The sequence below is a fragment of the Pygoscelis adeliae genome, unplaced genomic scaffold (genome assembly GCF_000699105.1).
Source record: "Pygoscelis adeliae isolate BGI_AS28 unplaced genomic scaffold, ASM69910v1 Scaffold531, whole genome shotgun sequence".
NCBI lineage: Eukaryota > Metazoa > Chordata > Aves > Sphenisciformes > Spheniscidae > Pygoscelis > Pygoscelis adeliae.
Genome location: NW_008824116.1, coordinates 110,254 through 126,225, shown reverse-complemented (window position 1 = coordinate 126,225; position 15,972 = coordinate 110,254). Strand labels below are relative to the sequence as shown.

The following is a 15,972-nucleotide window of genomic DNA, read 5'->3' as shown; positions in this document are numbered from 1 at the left end:
AAGTGGAGCAGCAATGGCAGGGAAGTCAAGGGACCCTTTCGAGTCACATTTGACAGCAAGACTATGAACAGGGATATCAGTCTGGCAGATACAGATAAAAAAAAGCCCCTGAAGGCGTTTGTTAGTTGCAATGACTCAGAGGCTTCGGAGGCGAGGAGCCAGAGCAGAGAGCCCCAAGGGAGGGGCCGTGGGATTCTGTTCCTGCCTGCCAACACGGACCTCTCTGCCAGCACCGCGGGCTCCCCTGAACCCAGTCACCCTGGGCCCAGGCTCCTGCTCGGTGGTGCTGGGAGTAAAGGCCCCCGAAGCAGGGGCCGAGGCGGCACTGTTCGCAGGCTGTGGGACCCGAACAACCCGGACCAAAAACCCGCTCTGAAGAGCCAGACCGCTCAGCTTCACTTCCTAGACACGGACGATGAAGTGAGCCCTACCTCCTGGGGGGAAGCCCGCCAGGCCCAGACATCCTACTATAAGTTCCAAAACTCCGACAACCCCTACTATTACCCTCGGGCCTCTGGTCAAGGCCCCCAGTATCCTTATGGCGGGTACTCCCTGCAGTATCCTATGGGTCCAAGCAATGGTGTGTACCCAGGAGCCTATTACTCTGGGTACCCTGGCCAGGGGGGGCAGTACATGTGCGGCCCACTCCCCCCGACTCCTCTGAGTCCCGAGATGGAGCAGCAGATGCGGAACATGCAGCAGCAGGAGCTCAGCAAACTCCTCCGCGAGGCTGGGAACCAGGAGCAGCAGCTCAGCAATCTGCTTTCCAGAGACCGCATCAGCCCGGAGGGGCTGGAGAAGATGGCCCAGCTGAGGTTTGTGGCTGTGCTGTAGAGGGGCGTGTGACTGAGTCATTTCTAGGGTGAACTGCTACCAGAACTGTTATCCAGAGAATGGTGCTCCTTGGGGATCTGGTAGAGTGGAGACATCGATGTCTCAGAGACCGGGAGATGGGGCAGTGGCTCGCTAGCTTTTGATGTGCTGGGACTGTTTGTCACGTACCGGTGATGTGTAGGTATCAGAAAGAAACTGTGGGTGAAGATATCATTTGTCTGGGCTGGGAGCTAAGCCGTGGCTTCTTGTGGTTGCGGAGTGCCTTGCCTGTGTCACAGGGATGCGAGGGAGCAGGACGAGCACCCGCTGTGGCTCTTGGATTCTTCATGCTCTTGCTGGAGCTGGTCTGTCTCAGTTCCAGTGCTCTCACGTGCTTTCAGTATTTGCTGGTGGACTTCTGCTTTCTCACCTGTCCTTGGTTATCTGCTGTCTGATTTACGTTGTGGGCTTCAGGGGCCGCAACTGTCGGCTTGTGCTTGCGAAGTGTTGCATGGGTTCCTGATGCTGTGTAACAGTGACAGCACCTTTCAAGCACTGCGTAGTTTTGCTCTTGATACCACTCAACCGTGTGACATACGGCAGTCCAGTGGGAGTAGCCTGGTGATGCCAGCTAGCGAGAGGGAAGTGACACTTGTGCTCTGGAGGGTAGTTCACATGGCTGTAGCAAGTTTCTATTTGGCATCTTTCACATTTACTTGTGACCTCTGTGTCTCCGGGGCTTCTCTGGAGACTTATTTTCAGAGCTGACTGGCAGCAAATCTAGCAGGTGAGCTCATTTCAGGGCTTGTTCTGTGTTTTGGGGACTTGCGCTATAGACCACAGGGTGGGATGTGTCTGCGCTTGAAGCAGCACTGGAGGTTTCAGGTCTTCCTCAAGGTGTCAAGGTCACCCAGAGTTGTTGTCTGGAGGGAGAGGAAAGACTGCGCAGTGCTGCTGTGGCCCGTGTAAAGCCTACCCTGCCCTAGGAGCGTAGGCATGGTTGGTTCCGTCCCTGCCAGCAGTGTCCCTCCGTCTCGGTGTGTCTCCTGCCTGTCTCCGAGTGCCTGCTGCCAGCCCGTCTGCGGAGCTGTGTTGGGCTCTTGGATGCAAGTGCTGCTTATCAGATGTCCATCTGCAGAAACGTCTAATTCGCTTGGTCGGTGTTTGTGCTGTCTAAGCGTGTGTGTGCAGGGTTTGGGGACTGCGTGGGGTAGGGCAGCAGAACCATGTTCTGTGCTTTGCACAGGAACCCGCCAGCATCCTTCTCTTATTCTGTCAGGCTCTTCCAGGTGTTGCCATCTGGCTTTGCTCGAGGCTTTACCGTCTACGCTGTTGTACTGTTTTCTGTAGGGCTCAAAGCATTATAAAGGATAAGGCTGCCGAGGCACTAGCAGCTGAGGATCCCCTCTACCGTAAACTTGCCCCACACATTGCGGAGCTGTTTCTAGCCTGCAACTATTTTATTAAATTCAGGGGAGGAATTCTGCTCCAGCGTCCGGGCAAGGCTGTAGGTAGCTGGCGAGGGAAATGTGATTTCTGGGACTCCGAGGCTTTATTTCCTTCAGGTGTGATATTCCCAGCTCTCATTCATTTTTGAGGAAGCAGGGTATCTGTTTCTGCTGTGTATTTTGGTTGGATGGAAGGGAGGTGGGGATCATTTTAAGGGCAAGACCTCTCTTGCCCCCTGGTTCTTTGTGTGTTCCTGGCCGATAGTAGCCAGACTTTGTGCTCAGAAGGAGCAGAGCCTGGCAGTGCACGCTTTCTCTGTGTTAGTAACAGGAGACCCTTGTGCCTTGCTGTTGCCAGCGGCAGAGCTGTAGCGGAGCTCCTTGCTCTTTGCCAGGCCCTGATCCTTTCTGATGCATACATACAAGGGCGATGGTCCTTTCAGATTTGCCCTCTTGGAGCGGGAAGGGTGTTTGATTGCAACAGCTTCCATCTCCCTCTGGGACATGTGTGGAAGCATTGATTTGCCATAGCGTGCGAGCCAGCTGAACTGCTGACATCTTGTGCTTGCTGGCTGAAAAGCAGCAGGTGGCTCAGCACATGTTCCCTGGCAGCTCAGGCCCGGGCTGGGCAGTTGCTGTTGCGTTGACTGCTGATTGTGTTTCGCTGTAGGGTGGAGATGCTGCAGCTGTATGAACGGTGCATCCTGATGGATATCGAGTTCTCTGATACCCAGAACGTGGACCAGCTGTTGTGGAAGAACGCATTTTACCAGGTGATTGAGAAATTCCGGCAGCTTCTCAAGGACCCTCAGGGGGAAAATGCCCAAGAAATTCGGAACAAACTGCTCCAGCTTCTAGATGAGGTAAGAAGAGAGAAACATCCCCAAACTCCTCTAAACCTTTGGGTGGGATTGGCTGGTGTTTAGAATGGGATGGTGTAACTGGGCAGCTAGCCTTCTTGATCTTATTCATACCTCTGTGCACCTTAGGCCATCCTTGTGGAAGGACAGATGCTCAGACAGATTATGGTTTAGTGTGGCAGGTGTGAGTCCAGGTGGCCATTTGTTATAATTTAAACCAGACTGGTTTTGGTGTGTTTTATGTTAACTGGAAATTGATTTAAGCTAAAATGAAATGAATGCCCTGAAGTGGAAATAAACAGAAGCATTCCTGGAGGTGTTTGTGCCATCTTTATCGAATTTGCTTGAAAGTCATTCTGTTAAACTGTGCAGCTCAGTTTACTCTCCATAGAAGGTAGGCTGACAGAGCCGAGAGGATGTGTTTTATAGAATTAGGTTGGTGGGAAGGGACTGCTGGAGGGCTTTAGTCCAACCTCCTGCTCAAAGCAGGACTCCTCAAACACTAGATGGGGTCAGTCTTGATTTTTGTCTAGCTCGGTCTTGAAAACCTCTGAGGTTGGAGATCCCCCGACCTCCTTGTTGTTTTCTGAAGAGAAACAGCCCTCAGGGAGAGGGACCTTCCTTCTTGCACGTGGCAGGGATGGTGTGATTTTGTGCTCGTCATCAGAAAGATTGTAACATCCAAGTATGTGTGTATGTTTTGCAGGGCACTTCTTTTTTTGATGGCCTACTCCAGAAGCTGCAGGTGTCATACCAGTTCAAGCTAGAGGACTATATGGACGGGATGGCCATCCGCAGTAAGCCTCTGAGGAAAATGGTAGGTTGGCTTCCTCCTGGAGACTTCTCATCCTGTTAATCGTATGCAACTTGCTGAACTCAGTGTGCTGCCCTTGCCAAGAGGTAGGCAGCTGTACTCTGAACAGATGTCAGGATGTTTGCAGGGAGTCCTTGTCAGCTGTTGGAGAACTTGTTGAACCAACTCTGGTGCATTAACATTTCTTAGCGTCCTTTGCAAAGAAGAACTTTTTTTGTACCAGCTCCGTGACGAGGGCTAATAATGGGAAAGAAGTGTCCAAAGGTAGCCTGGCTTTGCCTTAGATATTGAACATCTCTTATTTCTGTCAGTGGAATCCAGAATAACAAACAAGGAAAGCTAACAGTTGCACTGCCTCCCTGACACTTGACAGCGTATTGCCCTGAGCTGTGAGTGCAGGTGCGAGGCACAGCTGGGAAAGGATATTTTAGTCCAGCTCTGTTACCAGAGAGATGTGTTTGTCTAACAGCTGTCCTCAAATCAGTCATGGACTGAACAACTCTCTTCTGGAGAGAGATGGGATGTTGTTGTAAGAGAGGAGGTGTTTAGGGGATTGGCTTGCCCCTACAAATGCTGAACCAGTGCCATGGAGCCTTGTCATTTCATTCTGCTGCCCTTCTGTGAGACCTTCAGTGTGTCAGTGACCTGCTCTTAGCTCTCTATGGTCCCTGTGCGCTCACTGGGTCTGCAGATGAGCCAGGGCTGCGCAGGTCCCACGTGATGTACTGAATGCTTCTTTCCAGGTGAAGTACGCGCTGATCAGTGCTCAGAGGTGTATGATTTGTCAAGGGGACATTTGCCGATACAGAGAACAAGCAAATGACACCGCAAACTATGGAAAGGCACGCAGGTATTGTGTTCTTCTCTGTAGTGCTGAGCACAGCTCTTCCTCTATCTACAAGGGATGTATCTCATTTCACGCTTAAACTTGCTTCTAGCCAAAGAAGTCTTTTCGAGCCTCTTTATTGTATTGCAGTCCCGTGAAGCTGAAAGAAGTAGCCTAGGCTGTTTTGCTATCCCAGAAAGCAAGCCAGCAGATCCAGTCTTTGTCCAGCCATCTAGTGTGGAAGTTGTCCTGCGCTGATCCTGTGACCGGGAGGGTTTATGCTGTTGAGGCTGGCAGACTGGCTGTTGTATTTTCTGGTAGCTTTTCAGCTAGGAGAGCTTCCCATATGTGTCCATATGTTCTGATTGCATCAGGAGTTACCACCACTTGTTGCTTCCTGTCACTCTTTTTTTTGCCTGGGATACAGTCCTTTTTCTGATCTTTTGTTCTGGAGCAAAGACTGGTGGGGGGGCAAGTGAGCCCAGCATGGGGGATGGAGCCCTGAAATCTGTGGAGGTTTGGAGAACAGGGCAGGGAAAGCTGCCCGTTTTGGGGCCTGTGGACATCATGGAGTATGCCGATAGGGAGGTTGGAGGGAACGTAGTGGGTTCATGATGTGTTTGAACAGTGTTGATGGATCCGTGTGGCATGATATAAGCTGGAGAGTGGATACTACAATTGAGGGAAAATAGAGGGGAGAATGGAGGGATGAATGGACTGCCACGGAACGGATGCCTCTTCTCTTGGGATGATTAAGTATCTCAAAAATATGGGGAATGAGCTGAGAAACATGGAGGGTTTGGTCCCAGCTGCCATGGAGCTAAAAAGGGGACAGAGAGAAATGTTCCCTGAATAGCCTGTTGTCTGTGCCTGAGGCTGCATGGGGGACAGCGCTTGCTGGGTCTGGCTAAATGCTCATCTTCGGGCTGAGCCAGGAACATTTCCTTCTGCAGCTGTATCTGCCCCTCTCTCCTGTCCTGTGCACCCTCCAGGCCGGGTGCAGGCTCGCTGCCTGTGCATGCTCTTGCAGGCAGAGGGCACTTGTGCAAAGGGCCTGTTCCCTGCGGGACTGCCAACGCTGCGAGGGGAATTCTGTGCCCTTCACAGCAAGGAAGGCAACCTGATGTCCTTTCAATGACTCTTTCTCTGTGGTTATTCCCTTCCTCAGCTGGTACCTGAAGGCTCAGCAAATTGCTCCCAAAAATGGCCGCCCGTACAACCAGCTGGCGCTCCTGGCCATCTACACGGTAAGATGCTCATCATGCAAGCATGTAGCAAGCATTAGGGAGAGCCTCTGAGATGGCTGTGAGATTCCATCTGGTGGAGAAAGACATGGTTTAGGGCAGTGCTTCCAGATGTTGTTTTTTTTTTTTTAAAGAAAGAAAAAAGCTGATGGCAGCATGTGCTGTGTGGATTCCAGCTGCTGTGGCTTTAGGCAGCTTTGTTAGATACATGCTACTCCCTCAGGCTATCGGTATTTGGGGGACTGTTCTGTGGGCTGTTGAGAGTGCAAATGTTTTAGAAGTGGGTTATGTTCAAAGTTTTGCGTGAGATTCTTGTGCTCAAGGCCACACTGTCATGAGGATGCTGTTTCTGTTTGCCGTGTCTTCATTGGACCTGTGGGCACTGGTCTAAGCGACATCCACATGCGACTTTCTTAGGTTTCAGTTTTGCTGGCTACCCCAGCCATGCAGGAAAACTTACTTCAAGGAAGATGTGACAGCAGATAATGGAAGCATCAGGCTGGGACATAGGAGCTGGTAGGAATCTGCCTGTTCGCAACACTGAAAGATGCTGGTTTAAAGCAGAGCAATTCAGAAGTGCATTTCCTTCATGGCTGGGAATGACCTTTCTGACTCGCGTTGTGGGGCTTGGAGCAGCAAAGTGTCCCACCCTCTGTGGTGGTTTGTAAGGCCAGCAGCATGTGGGCGAAACCCTAAATGGCTGTGTGTCTTGGTAGCATAAGGACTTGGGGGGTGCCTTCTCACGGTATTCGCTGTGGCCAGCCTGTGGGAGAAAAGATTCTGAGAAGTTGCTTGAGCGTGAGGGGATTAGCCCAGCAGCGGGCTGAGATGGGGGGCACATCCTGCCCCACCACTGGCAGGTGTCTGGCAAACCCTCCAGTCTTCCTGGACCTCTGTTCTTTGTGAAACTCGTGTGGAGTCATTTCCATATTCATAGTAATGTTGAAAAGGGTTATTTTCTGAACTGTCAGGAATTCAGTATTTACACTGTTGTCCTTTACCGTGATGTCTCCTGAGGGACTGTTTTATGTGAGCCTCTGGGTTGATGGTTTCTGTAGCAGCCCTGGGGCTAAAGCAAGTGAGTCCGCAGGCTGCGGTGTCACCTGCACTCCCTAATCCTGGCAAAGGGCTTGTGCTTTGTGCTGGTGGTTGTAAGTAGCTGTGAATGTGGATGGAGGGTTCAAGGTCCTGATTGTCATACTGTTTGTCGGCATGTCTGTCTGTCCCAGGCAGTATAGAGGGAGAGGGCATGTGTACTGAGGGACAGGGAAGGCGAAGTACGTGGGAGCTTGGCTCTGAATGCCCCAGAATGAGTGGCAGCTCTGAGTCTGGTTGTGTTTTTGCAGAGGAGAAAGCTGGATGCTGTCTACTATTATATGCGCAGCCTGGCTGCTAGCAACCCCATCCTCACAGCCAAGGAGAGCCTCATGAGTCTGTTTGAAGAGACAAAACGCAAGGTGAGTCTTGGAGCTGGGCTGCAGGATGGTGCAGCTGCCCGTGCTGGCTCTTCTGTACTGGAGAGCTGTGATCCGGAGAGGAGGGTGATGGTGGCTTTTGGACTTGGAGTCACCACTTACCTATTTCTAAGAAATTCTGTATTTGGGAGTCAGATGAGAGACCAAGTTTTCAGAATTACGGTGTCTTTTCTGCATCTCCTCAGACTCCTTTTAGGGTTGTTTGGGCAGCTGAATCTCTTGTTTCTGGGTCGCAAACTGTAAAACAGTGAAGCTCAGCGAGGGCTGTAGGTTGCTGTGGTTTGCAGCATGGCCTTGGCATGTAGCATGATCATTGCCTTATCCCAGAGGTGCCCCACAAGGGTGGACAAGAGAGGCTGCAGTCCCTTTGTGCCCCAGAGGGTCACCCCAAGTCAAAGATACAGCATGTTGGCTGTCACACACTGCTAGGACTGGACACAGCCTTTCTTGTCCCGGGGCAGCTGGAGTTGAAAACCTCTCACCTGCACTGTCTTATAGTGTCAGAAACCAAATTCTGGACCTGTCAGTGAGTTACTCTGGTTCTGAAGCAGGGGCAAGAGCTAATTTCTCCATGTAAATGAAATTATATACTTTTCCTGAACTTTGGTCCCTGGGTGATCTGAATCTGTCTTATCTGCCCAGGCTGAGCAGATGGAGCAGAGGAAACATCAGGTGCTGGATCTGAGCCCCAGCCGCCGGGGGAAGGGCAAGAAGTCCACATTGCGACAAGTTGGAGATGATACCACGCGGCTGGAGATCTGGATCCATCCTTCCCACCCCCGCTCCTCCCAGGGCCACGAGTCCGGCAGGGATTCTGAGCAGGACAATGGTCTTGGGAACCTCAGCCCCAGCGACGTGAGTACTGCAGGAGGCAGCAGTTGGCTTTGGTGTCATGTGTTTGGAATGCAGTGGAATGACACTGGATCTGTTTTGCTTTCCTGTTGCTAAATTTTCCAGTGTTTTGGCTTCCCCTATGGGAGCTGTGCCTGGGTCAGGCTGAAGAGCTGGTGACCTTGTGCCTCTCATGTTTAAGGCATGTTGTTACCATCCATTTCTTGGCAGCTTGTGCTGGTGTGGCTGATATGGAATGGGAGAGGCACAAACAGAAGATGCTGTAAAATGCCTCTGCTGAGGGCTCTAACTTGGGTGAGGTTGCTGGTGGGAAATGAGGTCAGATGCTGAAGACCGGGGTTAACAGTGACCCTGTAAGCTCTGAGGCTTGTTCTGGAAGTGGGTCACTTGTCCCAGTGCCAGATGATCAGAGGTTTGCACTGGGAACGTGAAAACTGTGGTTTTAATTTCCAGTGTAGGTGTCATATTTGCATTACTTGTTCTGCTGAGAGGCCAAACTGGTGCTTTTCTTTTGCAAGCATAAAAAAAAATAATTGACTAACAGTATGTCTCATGAGCCTGTTTGAGCTCTGTACCTTGCAAGAGGAGCCCGAGTGAACTCTGTTTGTCAGGCACAGGAATGCAGGCCAAGGCAGTGGTGGTTGGGAGCTCATCCTCTAGGAATCCTTGCACTGCTTTGGCACATGCGGCTTGCAAGAGAACTTGCCAGGGAGCTCTGGGCTGCCTGTCCTAAAATGGCTGTTGAGGATGTGAGTTTAGCAGAACTGGGAAGACCTTCTCCGCATACTGCAGGGCCCAGAGCTTCTCAGATACGACTGCGTTTTTATAACTAGTTTGTGACTTCAGCTGGGTGGAACTGGGGTGAAGTCTTGGCGCTTTGAAAGATAAGCTCTGGCACATAGCTGCAGCATTTTTAAGATGTTACTGCCCTTGGTTGTTTTCCCTCTCCTCAGCTTCTCTTCTGGAGACCTTTGCTTCCTCAGCATCATTGAAAGGAACGTGCCAAGCTTTAGCCTCTCCATAAATCATTGATGAAGATGCTTTGACATAAGATGCTGTGAGTGTTTTTGAGGCACTGGGAGTTTCTCTTTTGCAGTGCTCCCATGTGAGGTAGCGTAACCGCTAGCAAAGTGGGGGGCGGTGATGTCTTGTTGTTTATAATGCAGCACTGTTTGCTAGAGCTTGCCCTTGGTCTGTTCAACGGGGGGCTGTGCGTTCTGAAGTGCAGGTTGCTGGCAATGTCTGTACAGATTGTGTGTCTAATTACTACCATTAGTCTTGATTTCTTCATCTGTTTGAAATGTTGGCTCGTGGAAAGCTTTCCCCACTAATACTCAGAGGCCGCATGATCAGAATTACAGTGGCAAAAGGGCAGGGGGAGCTGAGGGCACAGGCTCGGGCCCTGCTGGTTTTGACAGCCAAGATATTTGTGCTCGGGCTGCCTGTGCCTGCTGTGGTGCAGCACTCCCCTTGTGTTGGCACAACTGCTTATGAGGCTGTGCGGTAGCCATGTCACCAAACTGATCTGGATTAAAAATAACCAGGTGAAAAGGAAACCTTTAAATCTGTGTCGCTGCCAAAGATACCGTGCTGTGAAGCTGTGGGCTGGATAAAGACAGCAGCTCTTCGGGAAGCTCTGGACTCCTTGCTCCTTGAAGCTATAGCCTCTTACCCTCTTCCTCACTGCGTCTCTGGGTGGTTTGCAGCTCCTTCTCTGGAAAGGAGCGGAGCAGTCCGTGTGTTGCCACTGTGTGGCACTGTTTGGCCTCGGAAGGGCCCTGCCTGCGCCAGGGGCAGGCAGCAGCCCTCATCCTGGCAGCACCTCTGCCCCACATCCCCCAGCCGGGCGGAAGGGAACAGCTCTTCTCCCAGGGGATGTGTGCCAGTGCTTACGTGTCATTTTGGGGAAATGAGTCTAAACTGTGTCATCGCCTCCTTGGTCCCTTCCTTGCCAGCTGTAGACCTTGAAAAGGCTGAGGCAAGCCGTGTTCTTTCATTTGTACTGACAGCTGTGCTCTGCAGGTAGCTGCTCGGGCATCAGTCTTTATGGCAGCTGTTTCTGGGCCAGAGAATGGAATTTTACAGGGTAGAATAGGAGAGTGTTCAGCTTCCAGAAGCAGATACACCAACGCAAGTATAGACCCTAACAGCTCTGGACATGTACTGGGCAGAAGCGTGGGAGAGAGGCTCCTTCTACCTTTCAAACGGAGGCTGTTGCTTCAAACCCAGCCCAAGCCAAAGGTGACTGGTGTTTTTTACTGTGGAGATGCTGGCTGTTTCTCAGGTGACAAGAAATTGATTTGGGATGTTTTCTGTCCTCAGTCGTCGCTTTCTTCATTGTGCAGGCAGTTAGGTGCCAGTCCTATGTCGTGGCACACTTGGCAAGGAGATGCTGAACGATTACTCTCCCAGGACCTGCTGATGTGCACACTGTCCCTGTCAGCGAGCAGGGTTTTCTTTTGCAAGCATATTGCGTGTCTCTTCTCTTCTCGTCTCGTCTCTTCTCTTCTCTTCTCAGTGCTGACTTTATTTTTCCTTCTGCAGCTCTATACAAAGACACAAACATCATTACTTTACTTTGTTTCAGGGTTAGGAGCCAACTGAATGGAGTTAGTAAAGCGTGATGGCAAGTCTGCAGAAGGCCAGCTCACACTGCAGCCATTGCTGTGACAAGAAGAGGTGGCGTGCAGTGCTGGCAATTGGCCTTGGCACTGTGTGTTTAGGTAGAGGCTTGGCATAGCTGCTTCTTTCACAGTTTGCTGCATCATGTTTTCTAGGAAGATGCAGAACTGGAAGAACGTACCATCTGTCCACGCCGAGGGACGTGCATCTCCGTATGGCCCCTTCCTCAGTAACTGAATTTGGCACTGCTGGCACGGAGGGCATGGGATGGTTTCAAAGCGAGCTGAAGAAGTATTTGAGTTGCAGCCTGGCTGTTTTGTGCTTAGGGTTTTATCCGTTATGCCCGCAGCCTTTTAGGGTTTCATTCTGTGAATGGCTGTTCTCTGTGGTCTCTTATACGTTGCGTGTTTCTAGATGTGCAGTGTCAGGAGAGTCCAGGCTGACCCAGTGCCCTGCTTACCTGACAATATCAGGTCACTTCGTGTGGGATTCCAATAAGAAATGCAAAAAAGGAGGCTGAACCAATGAGCAGCTATTTTGCTTTTTTTTAAAACAGCTGGATAGAGCAAAGTGAGCTGAAGAGCTGAGTGCCATTTCTTCTCTGCCACTGGTTTCATTTGCCGTGGGTCTGTATTGATCTTAAATCTGATAGTACTGTATGCAGCTTACGTGAATTGGTAAAGTAAACAGGGCAAATGTGCTGTCAGTCTCTTGAGAAAGTGTTAATATTACACTGAGTTTGAGATTTTAATCACCCCTGTCAGGAAATGCTGAGTTAAGGTTCCCACCGTTGCTATTGCCTGCTGCCTGTGCTCTGCAGTAGATACTTCCTTGTGTTGCCGCGCAGCATGCATGCGCTAATAAAGATTACTCCATAGCTGCAGCTAAGATTAGGGAAGAGAGGTTTTCCCTTGGCACAACGGTAATTGAATAATACTTCTCTCCAGATGTCTGAATACTTTAGAATCATTAAAGAATTAAGTCTCCTAGCCTCTTTGTGAGAGGTCAGTCTTGTAGCGCCATCAAAAGTTTGGTAGGGCCACCCAAAAAGCTCTTAGAAAAGCTAAGGCCAGAGTCAAGATGTGCTGTCTCAGCCCTGTGCATCGGCTGCAAGAACCTTCCCGTTTGCCCTCGGCCTGCTGGTTAGGGACAGAGGTGTTGCATTTGCCTGGCGCTGGGTGCCCGTGGAGCAGCAACCCCTTTGCAATAGCAGAGAAATTGTGGTGGAATCATTAGCTCTGAAGTTCAGAGCAGGTTTTAACCTCCGTTTCTTTACACAGGCTTTCTTCTCAGCAGCAGGGAGCATGGACAGTGCATCAGGGTTTCCACCAGTGAGCAGTAAATACCCCCAGGAGGTCTACCAAAAAAAAGAGGACAAAGTTCTCTCAATAGGCTGAATATAGAGAGTTTCTTACTTTTGTGTTTCTTCTTTATTGCCTACTGTGCTCTTCTTTGGAAACTTCTTGTACGTTCAGGTGTCGCTCTGTGCTGGTAATGGGTGCAAGTACCAGGAGACAGAGCGGCAATGTGGAGCTGTAAGCAGTGTGCATCTTTGGGTGCTTGTTTGTATTTTCTTTCAGATGAGTAGTGCTAGTCTCTTTTGAACCCCTTTGTCTCCTTCCATCTCCCAGGTCCTAGAAAATCAGGTGAGTGCCACGCACGCAGGGAGATCGTCCTCTGTAGCTGGATGAGGGCACTGTCTTCTCAAAGCAGCGGAGGTTGTGAGAGCTGTCCTGCTTTTTTCCCCTCTAGGTCAGGAGTCAGCTAACTGGGAGCTTATCCAGCAATGCCTGGCTGGGGCTATCTTCACAACTTGCTCTGAATTGTTTCTTTCTGAGATGAGACATCTGTAAGGATTTTCACCTTCTTTCTCAGTTCTTCTTGCCTGCTTAGTTTTATTTGACTTTGTCTGCCTCACCTGTGCACCGTGATGCTGCGTCCACTTACGCTTCTGCAGCCCAGTCACCGTCCAAGGCTGGAGAAGGCACTTTTGGGAACACCTGTGCCTCCAGGAGCACTGGGGAGTCCTCAGGGCTGCCCAAGTTGCTGCCTCCAACAGAGGCCCTATGTCCTTAGTGGAAAGGGTCAGTGTCCTAGTCAGCTCCTGCATGTTTCACATCCGTTTTTCCTTGGCGGTGTTTGTTGTTTCTGCTCTGTGTGCTTGTTCCTCTTGGGCAGCAGCCGCTTGGGTGATTGGGCTGGCCCCTTCTCCTGGCTGGTTTCAGTCGGTGCAGTTTTTCTTCTGGGGGAGCTGTCTCTTGGGCTCTGCATCTGGAGAGGGGTGCTTCTAGGGGGCAGTAGGATAAAACCTCATGTTAGTCTGGTAGCAGTTTTGGTGGGGCTCTCTTGGCCATTTTGCTCCATCAGCCTGTCCTTTGCTTGGACCAGTCACAGACGGGAGCAGTAGTGACCTGCGTTCAGAGTTGGGGTTGCCTTTTTGTCACTCCCTGCGGTCCCTCAGAGCATCTGGTCTGTTAAAAGGCTGTTGTGGTGCGAGGTGGGCATCTGTGAGTGTGGCCCAACTTTGCTTGTGCAAATATACCACAGAGGCACTCCCGTTTACTGAGAGCAGCTCCCTTCACTCTCAGCTCTTTTCTCACCTTGTAACTCTTTTCCATTACACATGACTAGAAATAAGTCACAGGCAAAAGTGGAAATGACGTATTGCTATAATGATGGTTGTTCTTCCATATAGATGCATGGATAAGAGGCTGCTTGGGGAACTCCTTGTTTCTGGAGTGTCTGCCCCTGAGTCTGCTGCCAGGCTGGTGGGAGCATTTCTCCGCTCTGCCAGCATGGCTGGGTGGTTTTTCTCAGGACAGTGAAAGATTGATCTTTTCTCTTCCGTGCAGGCTTTTATGAATAATCCCTGCTGGCTGAAGTACAGGGCTCCCTCATTTGCTACATCCATGGTGTCAGGTGGGCAAAGTGCTCAGAATGGTCCTTTTTTAGGAGCCTCTGACCCGGAAAATAAGTCCAGGCAGCTGGGGCTGTGCCTTTGGTTTAGATGGGCAGCGTGAAAGCGCAGGCATGCCTGCCTTCCCCCGGCTGCTGGGACATGACTCCCCAAAAGGGTAACCCTGCAGGCTGCACACGATGCCCTGGAAGCCTGTGCTGACTCTTGCATGCTTCCAGGGGTTTTTTTTACCCAACACTATATGCCTGTGCAGAGAGCGGAGGGACTGGAAACCACTAGATCAGCAGTGCCCGGAGATGCCCAGTGGGCTTTTCTACTTGAAGCCACTTCTCACGCCTGTTAATCACCTGAGCCACACCAGAACGGTGGCGTAGGTATGTCCCCAAAGGGAGAAGACACACGAGGCTTTTCTCAGTGCACAAGCCAGCAGCGGTATATACACAAGGTCTTACATCAAGGCCTTGCGTCAGGCTGCCATCAGCATCTTGTCACAGGAAGGTGGCTTGTGTTATGTCAGGAAGTTTCTCTCCTCTACGGTTAGGTGCTCTCTAGTATTTGACGTGAGTGATCCCGTCTGTGGTCTGTTGCATTATGGTCTGCCTTTGCTGTCAAGGGAAGGCAGTGCTTCCCCTCCAGCCTGCTGCTTGTTGCTGTATTGCCTTGTATTTGATCCGCACCTCTGCAGTGCTGTGAGCCTCTGCTGAGGCAAAAACAGGCAGAGAAGCTCTCTGGGGTGGGAATGCTAGGCACTAGCAATCAGCTAAAGGCTGCCCTTCCTTAATTCTCTCCTTTACCCACCACCACATGAAAAAGCAGCAAGAGGTGTTGCATCCTGAATTTTTGTGCCCAAAGCGGGACTTGAGAGGGAGAAACCTGTAGTTCCCTCTGTCCCTCCCAGGCAGCCTCCTTTCCTCACCCCTGCAGGCTTGCAGGAAGCTGTTGGGTTTGGTTACTCATTCATGGAGGTCAGGACTAGGTCTGGGTTTTTTTTCCTTTGTGTTTAGGAAACGGTTTACAAACTGTTTTGAGCATGGGGGAGCTGGTGGCGTGTGAAAGAAGCTTCTCAGGCTCTTTACTGCTGGACTTGTGTTAATTCTTTGCCCTGCCTCCTTTTTTGTAATCTCTTTCTTGGTTGGCAGTGTATTTCTGACTGCTTTCCCCAGCCTGCAACCCCTCCGCCTCCTAATATGACCTCGGTCACCAAACCACCTTGGGGCTTTATTTTTACTCTAGCCGTTTTGTTTTGCGTGGTAAGGTTGGTTTCTTTCCCCTAGCAGTGAGAAGACTTCTCTGCGGAGGAAGTAAAAGAGTGCCAGGCTGCAGTTGAAACTGGTTAAACACTAAAACCACACTCCTAGCCTCTCTGAGTTTGAGACGTGACATTCAGCCATGCAGCTTAGCACTGGCTTTTTTTGCCCGCCAGTTGTGCACCCTCCCTGCACTTAACTTTTTAAATAAATTCCATTTTTACTTTAAAATGCTGGTTAAAACCTTCTCAGCTGCAGTTCCTGCATTAGTGATCCAACCAGAAACGCTGTTGCACCTTGTCCGGGCTCGTGATCTTCTGTGGATGCTCAGTGCTGCTCCGCTGAAGCTCCCAGAGCTCAGCTAGAGCTCGCAGAGCCTGGTTACCAATTTAGCCTGTGCACGCATGTCGTGTAGAACCCACATGTTGCTTTCCAGCACAGCTTGACCTTTTGTCACTACCCAGAAAGTGAAGGCTAAGCTATCGGTAAGAGTTTTCAGAAGTTGGTGTTGATTTCCCACCACCCCCCCCCCTTTTCTTTTTAGACTATGTTGGTGGTTTTATTTAACTGTGAAGAACAAGGCAGGGACTAATGTTACTTGAATGGGAGAGACACCGACATGTTCTCCTTCCGGTAACAGGCATCTGGTGCTAATGTGTGTAGAAGTATCGTGGTGGATCAGAGGTGGGATCGCTACAAGGACATCAATGACTTACGCCTGTGTGAGGGGCTCTGCTATATCCCAGTGCTCAGAGAGGCTGCGGTGAGGGGGGCGAGACTTCAAGTTCCAGCAAGCTTCTCATACTCTAAAACCAAGTACAATCATCCAGAAACCGCCTTTCCCTGTCAGTCAC

The 15,972-nt window shown here is 50.7% G+C and overlaps 2 protein-coding genes across 2 annotated transcripts in view; both read left to right on the top strand.

Moving 5' to 3' along the window:
• LOC103925569 (telomerase-binding protein EST1A-like) overlaps positions 1-67 on the top strand; it is a 991-nt gene extending 924 nt beyond the window's left edge. The window contains exon 2 of the mRNA XM_009334299.1: positions 57-67. Within this exon, the coding sequence (XP_009332574.1) occupies positions 57-67 (11 nt within the window). The remainder of the gene's footprint in view (positions 1-56) is intronic.
• Positions 68-126: 59 nt separating this feature from the next.
• Positions 127-15,972, top strand: part of SMG6 (SMG6 nonsense mediated mRNA decay factor) — a gene marked incomplete at its 3' end in the record, with an annotated part of 112,740 nt that continues 96,894 nt past the window's right edge. Inside the window, exons 1-7 of the mRNA XM_009334298.1 lie at positions 127-815; positions 2,932-3,124; positions 3,828-3,938; positions 4,679-4,785; positions 5,930-6,008; positions 7,352-7,462; positions 8,123-8,335. Coding sequence (XP_009332573.1) covers positions 565-815; positions 2,932-3,124; positions 3,828-3,938; positions 4,679-4,785; positions 5,930-6,008; positions 7,352-7,462; positions 8,123-8,335 — 1,065 coding nt within the window. The remainder of the gene's footprint in view (positions 816-2,931; positions 3,125-3,827; positions 3,939-4,678; positions 4,786-5,929; positions 6,009-7,351; positions 7,463-8,122; positions 8,336-15,972) is intronic.